This window comes from Hippocampus guttulatus, chromosome 16 (genome assembly GCF_054856545.1).
Source record: "Hippocampus guttulatus isolate MCC_2025c chromosome 16, RoL_Hgut_1.0, whole genome shotgun sequence".
NCBI classification, from domain to species: domain Eukaryota; kingdom Metazoa; phylum Chordata; class Actinopteri; order Syngnathiformes; family Syngnathidae; genus Hippocampus; species Hippocampus guttulatus.
In genome coordinates, this window is record NC_141276.1 from 12057618 (window position 1) to 12078599 (window position 20982).

General features: G+C 39.9%; 1 protein-coding gene across 4 annotated transcripts in view; it reads left to right on the forward strand.

The window, feature by feature from the left end:
* Window positions 1-20982, forward strand: part of carm1 (coactivator-associated arginine methyltransferase 1) — a 60271-nt gene that overhangs the window by 31255 nt on the left and 8034 nt on the right. For 3 of the 4 annotated variants that reach the window (XM_086132156.1, XM_086132152.1, XM_086132153.1), the window contains exons 9-13: window positions 515-600; window positions 705-794; window positions 941-1078; window positions 3147-3236; window positions 10091-10203. In XM_086132156.1, coding sequence (XP_085988282.1) covers window positions 515-600; window positions 705-794; window positions 941-1078; window positions 3147-3236; window positions 10091-10203 — 517 coding nt within the window. Of the gene's footprint in view, window positions 1-514; window positions 601-704; window positions 795-940; window positions 1079-3146; window positions 3237-10090; window positions 10204-15322; window positions 15809-20982 lie in introns of those variants that run through there. The other variant, XM_086132154.1, reaches the window with a different exon arrangement.

Genomic DNA, 20982 nt, shown 5'->3' on the forward strand with positions numbered 1-20982 from the left:
TACCCAATCTTTATGGACACTTTATACATCTGTTCGTCAACATGTGCTTTCTAACTTCATAAAATAGCCATTAATTGCACTACTGCCAGTGTTTCTACCGCCTCGTTTGCCATTTTCTCTCAGCTTCCCAATTGCTTTCATTTCATATTCATGGTGATTACAAGTCAAACAATAATTGATTACATTTCAAACCCAAATTTGAGAATGACTGTAAACTTTCAAGAAATCCGTATGACGAATATTATGGAACAACAAAACACATCTGTCATACATTGCAATACTTGGCTCAGGTGAAACATGGATGGATCAAAATGAAATGTGCTCGCTTTATTGTGCATCAGATGATTCTCATTTCTTGTTCATATTTGAAGTCTATGAATGGAAACATTTGTCTTCATTCAGATTTGGCCTCGTGGTTGTTATACTTGAGGAGGGAAGTGCATTGCTACGTACACATAGTTTAAATGTTAGATTACTTTTGCTCGATGGGATGAGCTCAGATCTCCATCCACAGGACACATTTGATATCCGTATCCTGATGGCAAAGTCAGTCAAATACACAGTCAACTTTCTGGAGGCCAAAGAAGAGGATCTTTACAGGTATGTGTTCACACATTCATTCGAGGTGTATGTAAGAGAGGGTTGATATTAGTTTAAGAAATTCTTTAATTGTCTTTTGTTACCTTTTTCCCCTTGTCTTTTAGGATAGAGATCCCCTTTAAGTTCCACATGATGCACTCAGGCCTTGTCCATGGTCTGGCTTTCTGGTTTGACGTAGCATTCATGGGATCAGCGTAAGTCACACAGTAGATCATTAGAAATATAATGCCTCCCCTATTTTGGCTTGGTGTTTGGTGCAATCAAACCACTTCTGCCTGAAATTTGTCCCATACCTTTTTTTTCCTGTTATTCAAGCCCATTGCTTGTTCTCTCCTGACAGTATGACAGTATGGCTGTCCACCGCACCTACAGAACCTCTGACTCACTGGTATCAGGTACGCTGTTTGCTGCAGTCTCCTCTCTTCACAAAGGCTGGGGATACGCTGTCTGGCACTGCACTACTGGTCGCCAACAAGAGGTATGATTGTTGTCTCTGAATAAGGAAACTGACAAAACAGAAATTGGACACTGGGTATACGTTGACTTAATAGGTGTCTGTCAAGTTTTTCATGTTCAAAAAACAAATACAGTGGTACCTCTACTTATGAAATGAATATGTTCTGGAAGAAATTTGTTAAATAGAACATTTTGTAAGTATAGATGCGTTTTCTATGGAAATGCCCTCATCCGTTCCAAGCCCCCCCAAAATTCAGACAAATGTTTTATGAAGCATAAAAATGCATCAATATATGTAACAAATATCTGCACGTTACAATTCGATTATTGCACAATGAATGAGATTTGTGCATAATGTAAAAAACAAAGAATAAAGGATAAAAATGATGGTCATTTAACTTTTAACTGCGACCTCCTCGTTTTTTGCCCTCTTTAGTTCATGTTCTCTCTCAGAATAGCTTTTTACCCGGTGTTTTGTAAAGAACTCATCCGAGGACGTTTGCTTTTGTCGGCTTTTAACAATCCTTCGAAAATGTCCAAGGCAAACATCAGCATAGTGAGCAATCGCCCAACTGGTGAACACTTCTTCTAGGTGATTCACATTTATGTTAAAGTATCGGAACGCCTCATGGCCCGAGGGGCAAATGATGAGGACGTTGCATAAACACATATCTATCTATATACACAGATAATACACATACGGTAGAGGTCCTTCTTAGCCAATGGGATGCCAGGATGATACGCGGCAGTCGCCAATGGCAGAGCAGCAATAAGTATGTTGCGTTCAGGAAACTTTGATATGCGAGTAGCAGCCCATACTGTATTTTTACCTTTTGTATCTTGAAATTTCTTTCATAATAAGAGGCAAAATTTCCTGTTGAGGTGCATCGTAACTTGAAAATTTCATATGAGGAGACGTTCGTAAGTAGAGGTACCACTGTAGACCATACTATGTAAAACTTGTTCTCCACAAGGCAGCTTAAGCATTTAAATTTTATTTTACAATACAAATGTCATTTTCCATTTGTTCTTGACTTTGTATTGTGGCATGTGTTTCTTTAGATTTTGTTCTACATTGTCTAATACAGTAGGTGCCATTTCTTGATTCAACAAATCTAGCGGAAATCATGCCTGGGTTTCGTTAGTGAACTTTATCTCAATTCTCCAAAAACTATGGTTTATAACAGTTAACAATTTAACAAAAACTATTTTACATTGGGAGAGAGAAGTTTGTGTTTTATTTTTCCTCATATTTAGAAACTGCATTTTGTATTTACCTGGTTGTCCTTGTGGAGTATTAAATTTTGTGTGGTAAATATGTGGTGGGAAAAAAATCGGCAATGGGACAAATACTTTTTCACTGCATTGCATATATAGTTGCACCAGTGGGCCGCGTACAACTTAACTTTAAAGGTGTATTTATCCCCCACTCAACTTGATTTATAGAACACTTTGAAACAACCATTGTTCCGTACGTACTTGTCCATGTCGTAAAAGTCTGTCTTAGAAGAACACAGATTTAATAACAACAAATCAGCAAACAACATAAAACACTTAAAAAATGCCAAGTCTCATGTCGAGTAAAGCGATTAGTCCTCGGTATCTCCAGTAGCAGTCGGGTTCACTGACCTGAGTCACCAAACAGGTGTGTAGCACAGAGGGGTCATGGTGGAGAGCTTTAAAATGTACAGGGAGCCCGTCAATGGAGGCTAGAATTTGAGTTAAGAGGTGAACAGCAGCACTTTGGACCAACTGGGGACACTTGAGAGAGGACTGGCTGACTCCAAAATAAAATACATTATATTAATCCAGGTGAGATGTAACAAAAGCACGATTACTGCTTCTAAGTGATGTTGAGCAAGCAGAGGCTTTGCCTTAGCCATCTCTCTAAAATGAAAAAAGATGGAATTTACACTACCAACAATTTGCTGGTACATTTATAAACACTGTCCAATTTAAAACCCACGTTTGAGACTGTTGATTTTAGAGAACTATGTTCTATGAAAACTACTCTGTTTTCCTTTTATTGTAATTCTTTGTCATCCAGACCTTACTCATCAAGTGATCAAATGAAAAATCTTTCCCAACAGACAAAGTTATGACATCAGTATTGCTGCTCAGGTGGACCAGACTGGATCAAAGTCCAGCAACCTCTTGGATTTAAAGAACCCTTTTTTCAGGTGAGTTCATAACAACAGACTATGTGATATACCAATCGGCGACCAACGGTTGGTTGTATGGCTGGTGCGGCATGGAAATTAGAGAAAGATTCAAATTTACATGATGAACCAAACAGAGAGGTGTATTTGTCATTAAATCTGCAGCCCTGATATTAAAAACTGGTGAAGAGGTATTTTTTCTCACCTGATATTTAAAGTAAATCTCAAATCTCTGGCCAGTAAATATTCAAATTTATCTCTGTCACTGCATTATGAAGGCATTGAGTTGATCAAAGCTGGACTGTTTTGCCTCTCATCCGAGCAGGGTCAGATTAATCTCAGGCTTCCTTTTAGAAATTATAGTTTTCTCCCAAATGCTTAATAGGCCTGGCGGGCCACCAGGCTTTTCTTGCGCCTATGCCAGGGGTCTTTAGTCCACCCTGTTTGGGTGCACAGGCACCCGAGTTTTACAGTGTGGCGAATGCAAAGAATTCTAAGTTGTAAATGTGCAACGAGCCGAAGTCCCCACGACCTTAAATTTAATTATTTAAGATTGGGGTGCATGGGCAGCTGACTGGGTTCCAGTCACATGAATGACCGCTGCAGCGGGATCATCTGGGTCAAGTTGCAGCAACGTTTGTCACGGTGATTCATCAGAATTTGCGGCACCGCAATGGCCATGCCTTTCGCCAAAAAGTCACAATTTCCGCCATAGACCAAGATCAACATCTTGAGGCTTTTCAGAAAAATTTTCAGTTGGATTCATTCAACAGGCTCCGTGCATCATAAATGAATGAAATATAGATGGTTTTGCCAGGCATGATGTGTGTGGAAAGTTTCATGAGTTGCGAACCTCAAAATCAGCGTTGTTTAATTAGCGAGCTGCGCTTTGTCATGGCAACGTTTTGGAAAATTCACAAACTTTGTGTGGCAACATCATAAAGGCCTAATCACCCTTTTGAGCAAATATGAGGTCAATCTTTTTAATCCGCTGGTGAAATTTCAAAGTTGGAAATACAGCACACCCGCGCATGAACCTAGTGAGGATATGCAGTGCAGAAAATGGATGAATGGGTGGATAGACTGTAGGCCACCAAGTCTCCAGTGAGGAAGCAGACTCAACAGCCGAGTGAGCCCGCATTTGTCGCGTCATTTTCGGATGAGTGGTACGGGTGTACCCACTGCAGTGGCCTTGAGGACAAAAAGTAAGTCAAGCTTACACTTATGAATTCAAATCTAATATATCACAACAGATGCGAAAAAGCTCTCAGAATGCATTGTGTTTGTGTGTCTTGGTGACTTATAAAAGAAAACAGACATGAGAGAAACTGAGCATAGGCCCCTCATTTCTTGCTCTTTTAAATCAGCTATTGAAAAGCTACTCATTTTGTGATATTAGTAAAGATTTGAACTTGGCCTAAGAACAGCAGTCGACAAATTTTGAGGCTGATTGATCCCCATTATTTTCACAATACAGTAATCCCTCGTTTCTTGCGGTTATTGGGGCCCAGAAACCCTCTGTGAAAGTTGAAAAACCGCATGGTAGGATTTAGCCAACCCTAGGAATTTTCGTGTCAGTATTTACCAGCATGTTTAAAATAGTTAAACAGTATTTATACTTTACATATTTGAGACAAAGATTACAACAAGTATTTACCTAAATCTTTGATTAGAAAAACATAAAATAATTAACATTAATCAACATTGCCTTCTGAGAGTGGCGAAGAGGTTTGTTTTGGTGGTGAAGGCGGCGGCTCTCCCTTGACTCGTACAGGCTTTAATTCACTTGGTGACTCTTCTACTGGAGGCGCTGATGGTGTAGCTGAGCTTTTTAAATTGGAGAAAAACATGGTGATCGGTAGCGCTTTGACATTCATCTTGTCTCCTTATTAGTTAAAATTGGTTGAAGGTTTGTTTTTTTATTAGACAATGGTCTTCTTTTAGTGAAGCAAAAAACTCTTACCGAACTGACAGTTTCGGCTGTCACTTCAGCCTTCATCTGAGCTGTCACTGTGACGTGTCAAAAAATAAAATAAAATAGCCGACCAGGTCAGGAAACCTTCAGAATAAGGCTCCCTGACCGAATCAAGGCTGCGGACCAGCACTGGGTAAATATGTTGTCTGGAAAATGTTGTCATAGTGATATGCCGACCAATAAATAGTCCACTGAATAAAATGAAATATATCTTTCGAAGCTTGTAGGCTTCTTGACCACGAGGCTGAGCAGGTTTTCTGGAGGAAACCCTGTTCATACCACATTTTGAATGGTTGTCCACTTTTTGTAATTTCTAAGGTTACATATGACTTTAATATTTGGCTTTCATTTGGAGAAAAAATTTGAATACACTGGCTTGCAGCTGTCACATTTTTCCAAAACACACCTGCAACTTTATTTTGTCCTCCTGGATGAAGTCTGTATTCCAGCATTCACATAACTCCTATACAGTGCTGTGAATAGTATTTCCCCCATTTCTGATTTCTGTGTTCTTTGCATATTTATCACATAAAGGTTTCAGTTCATCAAACTAATTTTAATATTACACAGAAATAAAAAAGTAATTGCATATGGACAGTCCCGGGGCGCTTGTGTCTTGCGCCTGTAATGGGCAGCATTTTTCACAGCCCCGCTTTGTTCAGCGGAGAGATCGGTGCTGTTGAACGGTCTGCGGCTGGATGGATGTAAGTCTTGAGGAGCCGACGATGAGAAGAAAGGAGCGTTAGCGCGGAGCGCTGATGCAGATTTGGAACTGGGAGTCGCGGCTTGGAGTTTGAAGCGGATTACGTGGGACAGGAGAAGTGAACTCATCTCTTTTCGTCAATGGACGCTACAGCTTCGTGTTTGCTTTCAAAACTTAGCTTGTAGCAGACGTGTGCACATTTTCAGCATGACGTCTGTGATCCACTGGTGAAAGGACACTTTGATCCTCTCCTCTTTCATCTAGAACTGCTTCAGACAACAAAGTGTATGCAGAAAATTGGTGAAGATTGCACGACTGTCTGTGTCCTATGTGTTGTGTTGTGTTATTTTTGTTATTTTGACTTCAAAATGGCGCCGCGAGAGTGGCTGCCTTTTCAGCAGCTCCTATATTTTGTTGTTCTACTTCCTTTCATGACTTTGCTGCTGTGAATTGGGAATTTCTCCATTGCGAGACTAATAAAGGTTTTCTTATCTTAAATCACATCAATAGAATCTGTCAGACAAAATTAAATAGGCTACAAGATCTCAAGAAAGAAATGCATCATGCCACGATCGGAAGAAATTTGAGAAGTTCGAAAAAGTTATTGAAATCTATCAGTCTGGAAAAGGTTACAAAGTCATTTCCAAGGCTCTGGGGCTTCAGCAAACCACTGTCAGAGCCATTATCCACTAACTGGGAACAGTAGCATACATTTCCTGGAGTGGCCGACCAGTTAAAATTACTGAAAAATTAAGAGTGCAATGACGACTCATGCAGAACATTGCTAAGGAACCTAGCACACCCAAAGAACTCCAGACCTCCTACCATAAGAAAGTCACCGGCCAAATATGGCATTCATGGGAGAGTTCCAAGGTAAAAAACACTTCTGTCCAAAAATAACACAAAGGCTTGTCTCACATTTGCCAAAAGATATCTTGATGATCCTCAAGACTTTTGTAAAAACATTCTGTGGGCTGATGAGTCTAAAATTGAACTTTGTGGAAGACGTGCGGCTCATTACGTCAGTGGTAAAAATCGCACAGCATTTGATAAAATGTTGATGCCAACAGTGAAGCATGGTGGTGGCAGTGTGATGGTCTGTTGCTGCTTTGCTTTCTCAGGACCAGGACAACTTGCTGTGATTGATGGGACAATGAATTCTGCTGTCTACCAGAAAATCCTGAAGGAGAACTTCGGACAATCAATTTGCTCCCTCAAACTCAAGAGCTCTTGGATCACACAGCAGCACAACGACCCGAAACACGCCCACAAGACCACCTCTGAATGGCTAAAAAAAAAACAAAATCAAGATTTTGGAGTGGTCAACTCAAAGTCCGGATTTGAATCAAATTGTCATACTTTGGCATTACCTTAAATGGGCAGTTCATGCTTAAAAAAACCCCTCCAGTATGGCGGTGTTGAAGCAATTCTACAAAGAAGAGTGGGCCAAAATTTCTTCCTCAGTGATATGAAAGACTCATCACCGTTTGTTGCAAACGCTTGATTTCAGTTATTGCTGCCAATGGTGGCACAACCAATTATTAGATTCAGGGTGCAATTACTTTTTCACATAGGGACAGGTAGGTTTAGATTTTTTGGTGTGTGTCTAAATAAATTGAATTGGCATCTAGAAACTGCATTTTGTGTTTCCTTGGGTTGTCCCTGCGTGATATTAAAATTGGTTTGATGAATTGAAGTCTGATAAATACACAAAGCACACAGAAATTCGGAAGGGGGCAAATATTTTTTCACAGTGCTTTTCAAACTTTTCTTCCTCACTAGGTAACCCTAATAAGTGTTGCAGAAAAGGTTTTCCCAAACCTTAAAAAAAAAAAAAAAGTCCACTGCCAGACAGGCTGTGATGCGAGCGCTTCACAGGGTTCCCATGGGTCCTTTAAATTAATAAGAATCCATAAAAAAAGTTGTAAAATTATGTTCTTAATTGTCCTTAATTTTCAGGGAAAGCTTCTAAACTCAATAACAATCCTTAAAAATTTACCTGTGGTGTTCATTTCATTTGTGTATGTCATTTTCCCCACCCTTCCAATTAATAGTTCTGTCGGAAAATGCGCCTGGCGCCCTTCCCCTCAAACCCCGCTGTCGGGGGACATGCCTTCCTGGTTCCCGCTCTGCTTTTCCCGCTGTCTCCGATCAGTTCCGATGATGATCACATGATGACTTCGGGTCATTTTGGGCCAATTTGACATATGTCAAATAAAGGGTTAGCTGATTGCCCCTAAAATAAAGATGTGCCCTTCCTTTGGCAGCAATGATTTGAACACGAGATCAGTGATATATGGCTTTCTGTTCATTAAATCCACCGTGAATCCCCTGCTAAATAGAGAAAAAGTTGATTAAAAAATGGCTAAATTAGCCCTCAAAAGTCCTTAAAAGGTCCATAAATAAAAAGCAAGTGGAAGAGTGGGAACCCTGCTTCAGCACCACCAGCCTCCTCATCCGACAACAAGACATCCCGGGATCTATATAGCCGACTCTATGGCCGTGAATATGACATCCAGACTCTGATATCTGTCTAGCTAGCTATCTAGCTATTTGTCCCTCTCTCTCCCTCCATCCATGCATACACAGTGTATCTGTCTAAAGGAAATGGATATAATCTAATCCGCTTCACCGACAGGCTTCCACCTTTGTATGTAGCAGTTAATTATTTATTATATGCTACAGCAGGGGTGGATGAGATCCGCCCGGAGTTCCTCAAGACTCTGGATGTTGTGGGGCTGTCCTGGTTGACACGCCTCTGCAACATCGCGTGGTCAGCGGGGAGAGTGCCTCTGGATTGGCAGACCGGGGTGGTGGTCCCTCCTTTTAAAAAGGGGCACCGGCGGGTGTGTTCCAACTACAGAGGGATCACACTCCTCAGCCTCCCTGGTAAGGTCTATTCAGGGGTGCTGGAGAGGAGGGTCCGTCAGGAAGTCGAGTCTCAGATTGTGTGAATCAGCACCTCCAAATCTGAAACAATGGTCCTCAGTCGGAAAAGGGTGGAGTGCCCCCTCCGTGTCGGGGAGGAGATCTTGCCCCAAGTGGAGGAGTTTTAAGTATCTTGGGGTCTTGTTCACGAGTGAGGGCAGGAGGGAGCGAGAGATCGACAGGCGGATCGGTGCAGCGTCTGCTGTGATGCGTACGTTGTATCGGTCTGTTGTGGTAAAGAAGGAGCTGAGCCAAAGGGCGAAGCTCTCAATTTACCGGTTGATCTACGTTCCAACCCTCATCTATGCTATGGGTCGTGACCGAAAGAACGAGATCCCGGATACAAGCGGCCGAAATGAGTTTTCTCCGCAGGGTGTCCGGGCTCTCCCTTAGAGATAAGGTGAGAAGCTCGGTCATCCGGGAGGGGCTCAGAGTCGAGCCGCTTCTCCTCCACATCGAGAGGAGCCAGATGAGGTGGCTTGGGCATCTGATTCGGATGCCTCCTGAACGCCTCCCTGGTGAGGTGTTCCGGGCATGTCCCACCGGGAGGAGACCCCGAGGACGACCCAGGACACGCTGGAGAGACTGTGTCACTCAGCTGGCCTGGGAACACCTCGGGATCCCCGGGGAGAACTGGAAGAAGTAGCTAGGGAGAGGGAAGTCTGGGCTTCCCTGCTGAAGCTGCTGCCCCTGCGACCCAGCCCCGGATAAGCGGTACAAGATGGATGGATGGATGGATATATGCTACAGCATTGGCCTCGTATGACACAGAGCCAGCAAAACAGGCGTTGTTAGTGATGGATTGACAGACCTCCCGTCAGTATTTACTCTGGAAATTGTGAGAATCACTTAGGCTCGTCAGAATCTGACCAAGAAAATGCCACGTTGAATTAGGGAGATGGCCAGGCCAAAGCTGCTTCATTGGCCCTACGATTTTTGCAGACAAGTACTGTATGGTTGCGATCATTAGCAATCATGGCGTTTCGACAAATTCAGTCCGCGAGCTATTATAAGTTTGCTTTATTCAACCGGTGTAACCCAAAACAGGTTTGGATACAGTTTTTCCTGATAAACCATGTGTATTTTTCTTTCTGACCACCACTTTAATTCAAGTTCAATACAGTATTATTAAATACATTTCACAATGTAATTAGTGAATTTAAGTCATTTTATTTTTCTATTTAATTGCCTTTCCTTTTTTTTCTTTCAAGCAACCCCCCCTCCATAAGAGTTCTCTGTTTTGCTAATGTCGAACATATGTATTCACAGGTACACGGGTACCAATCCAACTCCGCCTCCTGGGTCGCATTACACCTCCCCCTCTGAGAATATTTGGAGCACAGGAGTAGCCTACAGCATGAATCAAGGGATGTCCGTATCAGGTGAATACTAAACTTAAAAGCAAGATGTTAATAAATGATTTAATTTATTAACTGGGAACACTGCTCCGAAGCGTCCTTCCTCCTTATAAACACACATGGACAAAATTCTTGGTACACCTCGAAGCGAAACCCGAAATCGTCAAAGATAACTTGAATCTGACAAACATAACTAAATTTTCAATGACAATCAACCAGTAGAAATTGCAAAATTTTGTTTTGGGTATTTTTTTAACAAAATGATGGTATCCTTACCCTAATATTTTGTTATACAACCTATTGAGTCAATCACTGCAATCAAACAATTTTTGTACGACTGTACTGACACTACTGCACCTCACAGCAGGTGTTTTGGCCCATTTTTCATGAGCAGACTGCTGCAGTTGTCTCATGTTTGACGGGTTATTTCTCCAGATGGCATGTTTCAGCTTCCTTCCACTGTGTTCTGTAGGATTTCACTCAGAGCTCACATCAGAATAGTCTTTAACACTTTGCTCGTAGTCATTCTTGGGTGTGTTCAGCTGTGTTTTTTGGGTTCGTATCCTGTTGCAAAGCCCATAACTTGCGACTGAGACTATGCTTCCTATCACTGGGTGGCACATTTTTAAAAAAATGTTTAATATCTAGTCTTGTGATATCATTGCACCCTGATCAGATTCAAAGTATTTTGTGCCAGATACAACAAAGCAACACCAGAACCTAACAGTAAACATAGAGCTCATCTGTTTTGCCAGAATATTCTAGTTTTGTCTCGGTCTGTACATAGGAGTTTCTGTTTGTAGGATATTCTGGGACTTTTTGTTACCATTTGTTTTAGTGGTCTCTTCAATTTGTCATCAATTTTCCTCATGCGACAGGGAGGTTGGCTCCAGTCCCGTCGATCGTACATTTCTTAGCATGTTCAATTGAGATTAACCTATAACCTTTACATTAAACATGCTTGTCTATAATTTTCTTTCTAGTCAGGTCATATTATTTTATATAACGCTTAATCACAAAAAGTCTCAAAGGGCTTCACAAGCACACAGTTGACAAATGTTAACAACAGACATCCCAGGGGGCTCATAAACTACTTACATGTTTGGACTTCCTGAATGGAGCGATCTGCATGTCGCCTGCAGCCTCTCTTCTGTGGTGAGTGTGAGTGAATGTGTGTCAGGGTATGCATCAAACTATCGTAGAACAACTGAGTTTACTGTGGTGTACGTACATTATGCCGTCAATTGTACCTCTAAATAATCTTTGTCATATTTTCTGTCTTTTATGACATTCTTTGAGGTATAATTAACATGACAAATACTTTTGTCATCACAAACTGCTTCTGTTGCATTTCCAAGGGTCTGCCATGTTTTAGGACCTAACCCACTGTTGTGACACACACTGAGCTCCACACTGAGATGTCAATGCTGGCATCTGTTGGCCATCGTGAATGGGTTTTTTTCTTAACTGTCCTGGCTTAATAATCAAAACACAGTTGGCCGAAAATTCCCATGAAAATCTCTATTTTTATTTATTCATAGCACACTGGTTTTGATCACATTTTGGGCCCCCATGTCACACTGTGTTTGTTGATAAAAAACATCTTGAAAAAAGAATTGCAAATTTAATCAAAGTAGAAATTTTAAAAGGGGGGGGATCTGAATTAGATTATTTTCCAACTGATTGACAGACATGTCAGTCTGAATTCTGTGGGCATGAATTTCCTTGACATCCTCATGCTGGACCACCGAAAGAGCATCACTGGATCTTTACTAGAGCCCCTGCATTTTGCCTCCCAAGCAAAGAAGTCAGTGGATGAGTCAGTTAACATGGGGCTCCACTCCATGTGAGGATCATGTTTGTGGACTTCAGCTCTGCGCTAAACACTATCAGCCCTGAACTCCTCTTCTGCAGTTGAGCGTGTCTACTGCCATCTGCCAATGGATGTTCAGATTTCTGAAGGGCACAGTCAGTGCGGCTGAAGGAGACATCATCATCATCAACATGCACCATCAGCACCAGGGCCCCCAAGGATGTGTCCTCTCTCCACTGCATTTATCCCTCTACACAAATAACTGCACCTCAACGCGCCCAGCTAGAAAAGCTCTGAAAGTTCGCCGGGGACACCGCCATTGGCCTCATTGACTGTGACGAGTCACTCACACAACTTGGAGCTGAGCATTCTTATAATGGCAAAGATGATCGTGGGCTTTAGGAAAATCTTTCATTCTAATCGAGCAATTTTGCTACCACACAACCAAGAAATTTTGTTCAGGAATTTCCTTGTGTCAACTGTCGAGACCTTCACGTTCCTAGCAATTAGTCTCTCAGGACCTGAAGTGGAAGCACATCTTCTCCATCTTGAAAATGACCCATCAAAGCATGTACTTCCTGCGGCTGCTGAGGAAATACAGTTGCCAACAGGAGCTGTTGAGACAATTCGACACAAATCTCATTGAATCAGTTGTTTGTTCATCCATCACAGTCTGGTTTGGTGCTGGCAATGGACAGTTAGGACTGCTGGAAAATAACCCCACCGGTAACCCCTTACCCACTCCTGTGGACTTGCAAGAACAAAGAGAAGGGAAGGCAAAATTCTCTTGGACCCTCCACATCCTGGTCACCATCTGTTCCAGCTCCTTCCCACACCTTGGCATTATTGAACTATGCACACAAAACCCATCATACATTCCAAGAGCTTCTTCCCTCTTGCGGTCCATTCCCTAAACATTTCACTGGTTGTTCCATGAAAACATTTTCCAAACTTGTCAATTTTGCACATCCCTTTATGACAGTATTACCTTATTCATGCTTGTAGCTCCACCTTTCTATGTACCGTTATTTTCCGCACTATAGGGCGCACCAAAAAGTCTTCCATTTTCTTAAAAGCTCACCGAGCGCCTTAAAATCCGGTGCGTCATTTGCATGGTCATTACGGTAATACATCGACTCCAAGATGGCTCCTTCCTGGAGAGACGCTTCCAATGTTATAACTTGCTGTTGGTTCAGTGAACTGTCGCTGCTTTATTAAATAGGTTTTTGTTGCAGCTCCGAAAAAAGGAGAGCTGTGGTGTTAATTTTTTAAAATGCACACTTTATGAATGTCTTTCACAGTCTCAACAAATACAGTTACGTCTGTCAGTCTCCTGCCTTTTCTTCTTCCTTCGACTCGAGAGGCGTTCATGACCGCCTCGGAAAAATGTAATCTAACGATTCCTTCATTGAAACTACGAAAATAATGCATCAAAACAGAAAATCAAGCGAGGAAATCACAAAATAAATTCTATATCCCCCCGTACCTATATCCCCTATATAGAATATATAATTCTATATCCCCCCCCCTACAGAATTTATTTTGTGATTTCCTCATTTGTGACTGCAGTACACAACAAAGGAATAAATAACAAACACTTCTCAGACAGTCCAGTCTCCTACATTTTACTAACATCTGATCTTTCTATTGGAGCTATGCTCAAGGAAATGCCAAAATAAATTCTCCGGGGGGGGGGGGGGTTTGAAGTTATTTTGTGATTTCCTCGCTTGATTTTATGTTTTGATGCATTACTGTATTTTTGATTTTCATAGTTTCATTGAAGTAATCGTTAATTTACGTTTTTTGGAGGCGGTCGTGAATGCCTCTTGAGTCAAATGAAGGGCTGTGGCTCCATCTAGTGGATGCATTGTAGATTGCGCCTTATAATGCAGTGCGTTTAAGAGAAAAAATGACAAAATAAACAATTCATTGAAGGTGCGCCTCATAATCCAGTGCGCCTTTTCGTGCGGAAAATACGCTACTTGAATAACTGTTGTTGATCATTATTTGACACCATTGGACATTTTAAAAGTGCCCAAGGAATCTGCATCAGTTGCATATTTGTCATTGTATCATAATTACTGCACTACTGGACACTCCATCATTTGCACAGCTGTCATTCTTCGATACTACAGCACCAATGGTACTTTTACATGATGTAAGAAGTGCTCTCTTAAATGTTGTTTATGTTATACATTTAGCTCGCTGTGTTGACACACATTTAGCTCGCTGTGTTGACACACTGCATCAATCAGAGTTAAAATGATAAATTCAAAACATTAAATATAATGATAAATCAGAACTAAGTTGATAAATAGAGAAAGGTATATAAATATCCATTATGAATACAAGAGAAAATTGACACAAGAGTGTCAGGGTGTGGAAGTATATAATCCCGATACAAACCAAAAGTTGTAAAAATATCACGGTTAAGGGTAAAGTATGAGCCTTAATGGAGACTTCTTTCTTCTTACTTTTTTCTTTTCTGATTGATATAAAAATGATTTATTAGATACAATCACATAACGGGGTAGGACTAGATACGTTTTTTACTTCTTCCTACTCCCTTGAACATAATAACTGTGTTGAATGAAGATTGATTTCTTTCTTTTTACTTTTTTTATCTACCTTATTTTCTGTCAAATTATTACTGTATATATGTTTTATGTTCAATAAACAAACAAACAAACAAACACTGTGACACACAGCGAGCTAAATGTAATCCTGTAATCCCACACCTGTAATCCTAGTGGGGCTCAAACTACTGGAGACAATTTCATGTGTGTTTTTACATTCTTGGTCAATAAAGATGATTTTGATTCTGAACCACAATTCAGAAACAATGTATAATGTTCATTGGTTGAATTTCATAAATTTTGTGATGTCATGAATAACTAATTGGGTGTTTCCTTACATTAACAGAGGGCTACCAACAATTTTGTCCATGAAATTTGTCCCCCCCCCCGCCTCAAAAAAATCTTTTTTGAAACAAGCTAAGATAGCATTAGTGTTGGTTGACTTAACCTCACAATGTCTAGTTTTCTTGAATACCACACCTTGAAAATATATATCACTAGAGCCTACGTTATGAAGGCGCAGAGCGGTGAATCTAAAATCTGACTGATCAAAAAAGAAACTGCCATTTCAACACTGTGTGTGTGTTTGACTCCAGCACCTGGGATTCTGATGGTGAAATATGATTGTGCAAAAATAAATAAATATGACTCAAAGCTGCAAAACAGAAACTCACGCTATGAAATGAAGACAAAAGACGGTCACAACAGAATGAATTCTGAAGTCTGCAAAACTATTTTGTCTGACAATTTACAGAAAAAAGCATCCAAACTAGTCGGGAGAAGCTTCATCATGCAACAAGACAATGACCCAAAACACAATACCAGCACAACACTTCAACGACTTCATCAGGGGCAAAAAGTGGAAGGTCATAGACTGACCAAGTCAATCACTCGACCTTAATCCAATCGACCCAATATTTTACCTTCTGAAGAGGAGACTGGAGAGAGAAACGCCCAGAAACAAACAAGAACTGAAAGAGGCTGCAGTGAACGCCTGGAAAAGCATTTCAAATGAAGATGCAACCGTCTGGTGAAATCAATGGCTCGCAGGCTTGATGCAGATATTGCAAGTTAGGGTTATGCCATCAATACAACATTTTATTCACTTTAGGTTAATTAAATAATGTCTGTTCCAATGCTTGTGTTAATTTAAACTGGCTGGCTTCAAACAAAATTTGCTTCATCATGAGTTGTGTAAATCTAGATGTAAATACCATGAAATAAAAGCTGGAATTCTGAACTTGTTTGGTAAGTTTGGTATTCATCTTTTGATCGGAAATCCACGTCTTCGGTATACAATAATAATAAAGGAATCAAACTTGCCATTTCAATACTCTTGGTGGTGACTGTGTGTGTGTGTGTACTGTATATGGGGGTACAACAATACATCTCTTGTATCGAATCTTTCAATACAGTGGTTACAGTTTGATGTGGACTGCATGAACAAAACGCACAAGCTCTAACCAAATTGTTTCGCCAACTAATTATTCCATACATGCAAAAAGTTATGCGTCAAGTTACCTCAAACAGGTGCTAAACCAAACCAACAAAAAGGGAGTGTACACGTTTCAGACATATGCTAAATCCAACAGGAAGGTCGCCGTTTTGAATTTAAAAGTTGGCATCCCCGTAACTACAAAAGCTGCTGTCAATTGACCCACATGATCATATCTTGTAAAGATTTGGCACATTTGAAATGTCCGTGCCTGAAGACATCTACAACCGGATTTCTATCATAGTGGTAGCGCCACATTCTGCCTGAAGAAAATGTTTATTTTCTGAAATGTTTTATTCTTGGATATTTTTCTCCCAGCAGGTTAACCAGATTAACTTCGTATGTGCCTTTTTTTTCTTTTAATGGCTCAAAAGCATACTCTACAATTTTTTAGCGAAGCAGCCTTGGTTGTATGTGTCATCAAAATCGATAACATTTTGTTGGTTTACCCCAAAGTCTCCTGGTGCTATTGTAGTGCGCAAGTTAACAGGAAGTCTGTCATTTTTAATTTTCTTTCACATTTGGCTCATTTTTGTTGTTTTATAAGATAAGAAAACCTTTATTAGTCTCGCAATGATGGTCACCTTTTAAAAATCTCTGAGAGGTTTTCTCCGATTGCCTTGAAAATGTGGGTGTTTCATCCTCAAATGTTTAAGACGACCAGGACAAGCAACCCTTTTTATTTTGGCGAATGCTGTTTGCCCACAAAAAAGATGCTGATTTTGTTGGTCTTAACATTCGTGAAAACATGAAACTTGCCTCATACGCCATGCTTGGCCAAATAATCACTATTATCTTTGTAGTTTTAAAGAAATAGCTTAGTTGCTGCGGTAGAACATTTCACGAAGATTAGTGTACCAAAAGTTGAAGGCATATGTAACAGCCCAAGATCTAGAAAAAGTACTCTTAACTCAACAGGAAATCTGCCATTTTTAATTTCCTTTCTCATTTTGGCCTCATTTTAGACCTTTCATAGAGCTCATATTTTCTCAAACTAGTTTTTAATTTGAGGTTCTTTCATTTTCTAAAAATTCCAATTCCAATATGTCAGTATCCCAATGTGCCTGTCTCAACATTGCCAGGGCCGTTATAGCTTCTCGCACCTCTAGTTTAATTTATATATAAGATAACCTTTATTTGTCTCACACTGGGGAAATTTACAGTCTACAGCAGCAAGATTGTGGGTAGAAAAAAGAAATAAGAAAAACAAAGTGTTTGCATTCACAAAATAAATGTTACAGTTTCAATGTCAAAGTTCAATTAAGTGCAATATAAATATGGATATAGATAACACATTTTATTCTTTATTTATATATATATATATATATTAGGGGGCGATGCGGAAAATGTTTAATGTTTAATCAGCTGAACAGTTTAAAGTTGAAACGTTTGAATTGGTCAAAAAACTGTAGACATAAGTGGAGAAAAAACAACAAAAACATTATTTTGGGCATGTTGAAAATCGTTCCCAATGTGAATTGAATGTGCTGAATGATTTAAATTGCAAATAGGAACAATTTGAATCTATTAAATTGTAATGTTTCAATGGGAATTAATAGTCAATTTTTGGTGGAAAACTGACTCGTTCCAAAAAATTTGGAAGAACAGTTATAAATTGAGTCGGATGGGTTAATCTGGCATAGCAAATCCTCTAAAAACCAAAAAGAAACAGCTTCAAAGGAATTTAAAGTACATCTCCAGCTGCCCATCTTGAAGTATTGATGGATAAAGGAGCAAAATATGTGAGGTTTGATAAATATCTGGTGTTGCCGTTTGTGTGTCTCATCCTGTATTTGACAAAATAATTACCCAGTTTAATTTTAATATACACTCCGCTATGTTGGGAACAGATATGACTTCAAGTCGTTGATACGGTGTCCCTTGGACCCACCAGTTGATATTGAGTGACACACCAGATTGCTTGCATACTGAGGTGAATCTGTCCTTTTTTTCCCCTTGGTCTTATCCCCTAATAGCCCATTCACTTCATTGTTTGCGAAAAATGACGGGGACAGTTGGGCTCTGTAGCCATCCCTACTTTAGATGAAAAAATATGTATAGATAGATGAATAAACATTTTTAAATACTTAAGAACAAAGCATTTCACATTTTTTATGCACTACAAGTAGTTTTATCTAGAACCAGTGCTCTACAAAAGTGCACCAAAACATGTTTTATTATTTAAGCGAGGAGTCGGCAATCCAAAATGTTGAAGGAGCCATACTGGACAACCCCCCCCCCCCCAAAACAAATATGTCTAAAGCCGCAAAAAAACAAAAGCCTTCTCTTAGCCTTGTAAGGCAACACATGCTGGCAACACATGCTGTTTGTATCTATATTAGCCTACTATCAGAATGACTAAGTTGGCTACAAATACTATATTTTTCCCTGCACAGCATCCTGTAGAGCAAGGGTGCCCAACCTTTTTTGACCAAACATCTACTTTTCGATCAACCAACCTCCCGCGATCGACCCGTTACCGCACACGCACGCACTTACACACACATGCCTACCTACCTTTGTCGAGACCAGATGCGGAGGCATTCGACACACCTTTGCAGCGTGTTAACTATGTAGCTCACGTGTACCATTTTAAAATGCTTCTATCGGCCCTCCAGACTCCCATTCTTTGCCAGGACCATCGGTGAATTGTACCTGAAAAGGCTTTTTTTTTTTTTTTTTTGCAACAGCCACCTGACTGGCATCCCGCCCTGCTAATGAAACGTGTGTCAAAGGCTAAGACACAAATCTTCGTTGACAGAAATGTTGAAATTTAAATCTGATTCTACACATTTTTACAGCATTAGAAAACGTTAAGAATGTTTGTGTCATGTTTTTCCTCCAACATAAACCATATTAAAACGAAAAATATATTTCCCTCCCCCATCTTTTTCAATTTTCAAACATTTTTGAAAAAGCTTCAGGGAGCCACTAGAGCGGTGCTACAGAGCCACATGCGGCTCTGGAGCCGCAGGTTGCCGACCCCTGATTTAAGCCTTCAGGCCATATATAATATTATAATAGAAATGAATACTGCCTGTTTGGCATGCCCAATCACTTGAATGGGTGGACCAGTGATTGTAATTAAGTTAGCAAAGCGATCATTCTTTTTCTTGAAATACTCCAAGATGCTGTGATTAATCTGCAAATATTTGCCCCCAAAATTTCAAATTTGTCCCCAGTATTGTACAAGGGTCCTTAAAGTTTTTTGGGCATTTTGTTGACATTTATTTGTACCTAGAGGTTGTTTTAAAAAAAATTAAAATAAAAGGAAATAAAACACACATACATCCATACTTAATGTCTGATACAAATTTATGTTATACAAAATATATAAAGTTGTCTGGCAATAATCGGATATTTAATTTACTGTTTCTTGCGCGGTCAAAGCAGTACAGAGCGTAGTTGCTTCCGTTTTACTCCTTGTTACTTACCTCATTAAAGTTCTTGTCAGCAATGGTATCATGATGAAAACTAAGTCAGTGATCTGTGTTTGGATCCTGCGGTAAAAATAGTCCGTATGGTCGTGCATCAGTTTAGCCACATTAGCTCACAATCATTGCCCCCAAGCCAGTCGTGGCACTTATGTGCACAATGAGGGCATGTCGTTGGCTGTTTGCATATGAAAATCACCTAACATTGTAAAGATTGTTGCTCCTTCCGAAGGTACTGTGGAGATGTGGAATTTCTGAAAAAAATATACATTATGCCTTGAAAACGTCATTCAGTGTAGTTATTTTTTATGCCCACTCAATGGTATCCTTATAATGTCATTACTCAAGTATTTCAATGCTTCATACAATGACTGGATGCTAGGCAGTTCAGGGCACTTGACTAACTTTTTTTTTAAACTAGTAATTATAGTAATAGGTCGTGATGATTATGGAAAACATGGTTTCAAAAATTTTTTTGAATAACCTTAATCATAAGTATGAGAAAAAAGCCTAGTTTTGAACTTGGATTTAAAAGCATTTGCATGGTATTTTTATGCTTTGAGTCTTTATTCATTCATATTATTCACTCTGATAACAAAATATACCAGTGAATCTAGGCCTGTATTATGCATAAGAAAAGAGATAAAACTCCTTTTTAAGGGTGATCACACACAGAATGTCCATATTTTTATATTTCAATAGAAAGATTGTTTAAATTTTTTGAGTTACTAACATTGAAGGCATTGGGGTTTTTTTCTTTCTGAGTTTAACCTTTTGAGGGGCACCAGTGGACAGCTGACCATGTTATCGAGTTAGAGGGTGCATTAAAGGGTTAAAGTATCTGATTGCATTTGAATGCCCTTCATCTCGCTGAATGTGAGAAATGTCACTTTACTCCCCACAAAGTATCTGCCTCCTATTTTCTCCAAACATTCTGCCTGTTACATGGCACGAGTGGTCAAAGAGTGATCAGCCCACTCTCACACACAATATGTTTCCGTGTTTTAAGCTAACGATCACTTGATTGTTCCGGACCCCACCAGCCGTATACATATGATGCTTTACACCAGTATCAGACAGTATTTATAATTCCATATGTACCACAGGATGAAATGTTTAACGTGCGTTCTCTGTTTCCAAAATACACCGAGCAGGTTCAGCATGGCGTTTTAGTGAGTGGTGCGAGTGAGGAAGCCGGCTCAAAATGGGCACACACCGTCCTTCATAAAAAGCAAATGGTGTTAGCTCAGTTGGAGAGCCTTTCACCCTTTCATGCACCAATAATGACACAGTTGGAGCACCTTTGCTGTATTTTCCCCCCAAAAGTACCAGTATTTGAAAGTTATGGAATTGGATTATTTTTGCCCCCCAAAATTCTTGTATGATACTTGTACCAGTATTTGGTGCAAGACGACTGCACATTAGCATTAAGTTAGATGATGTTTTTTTGATTTATTTATTTTTTAACTTTTCTTTTGTGTCCAT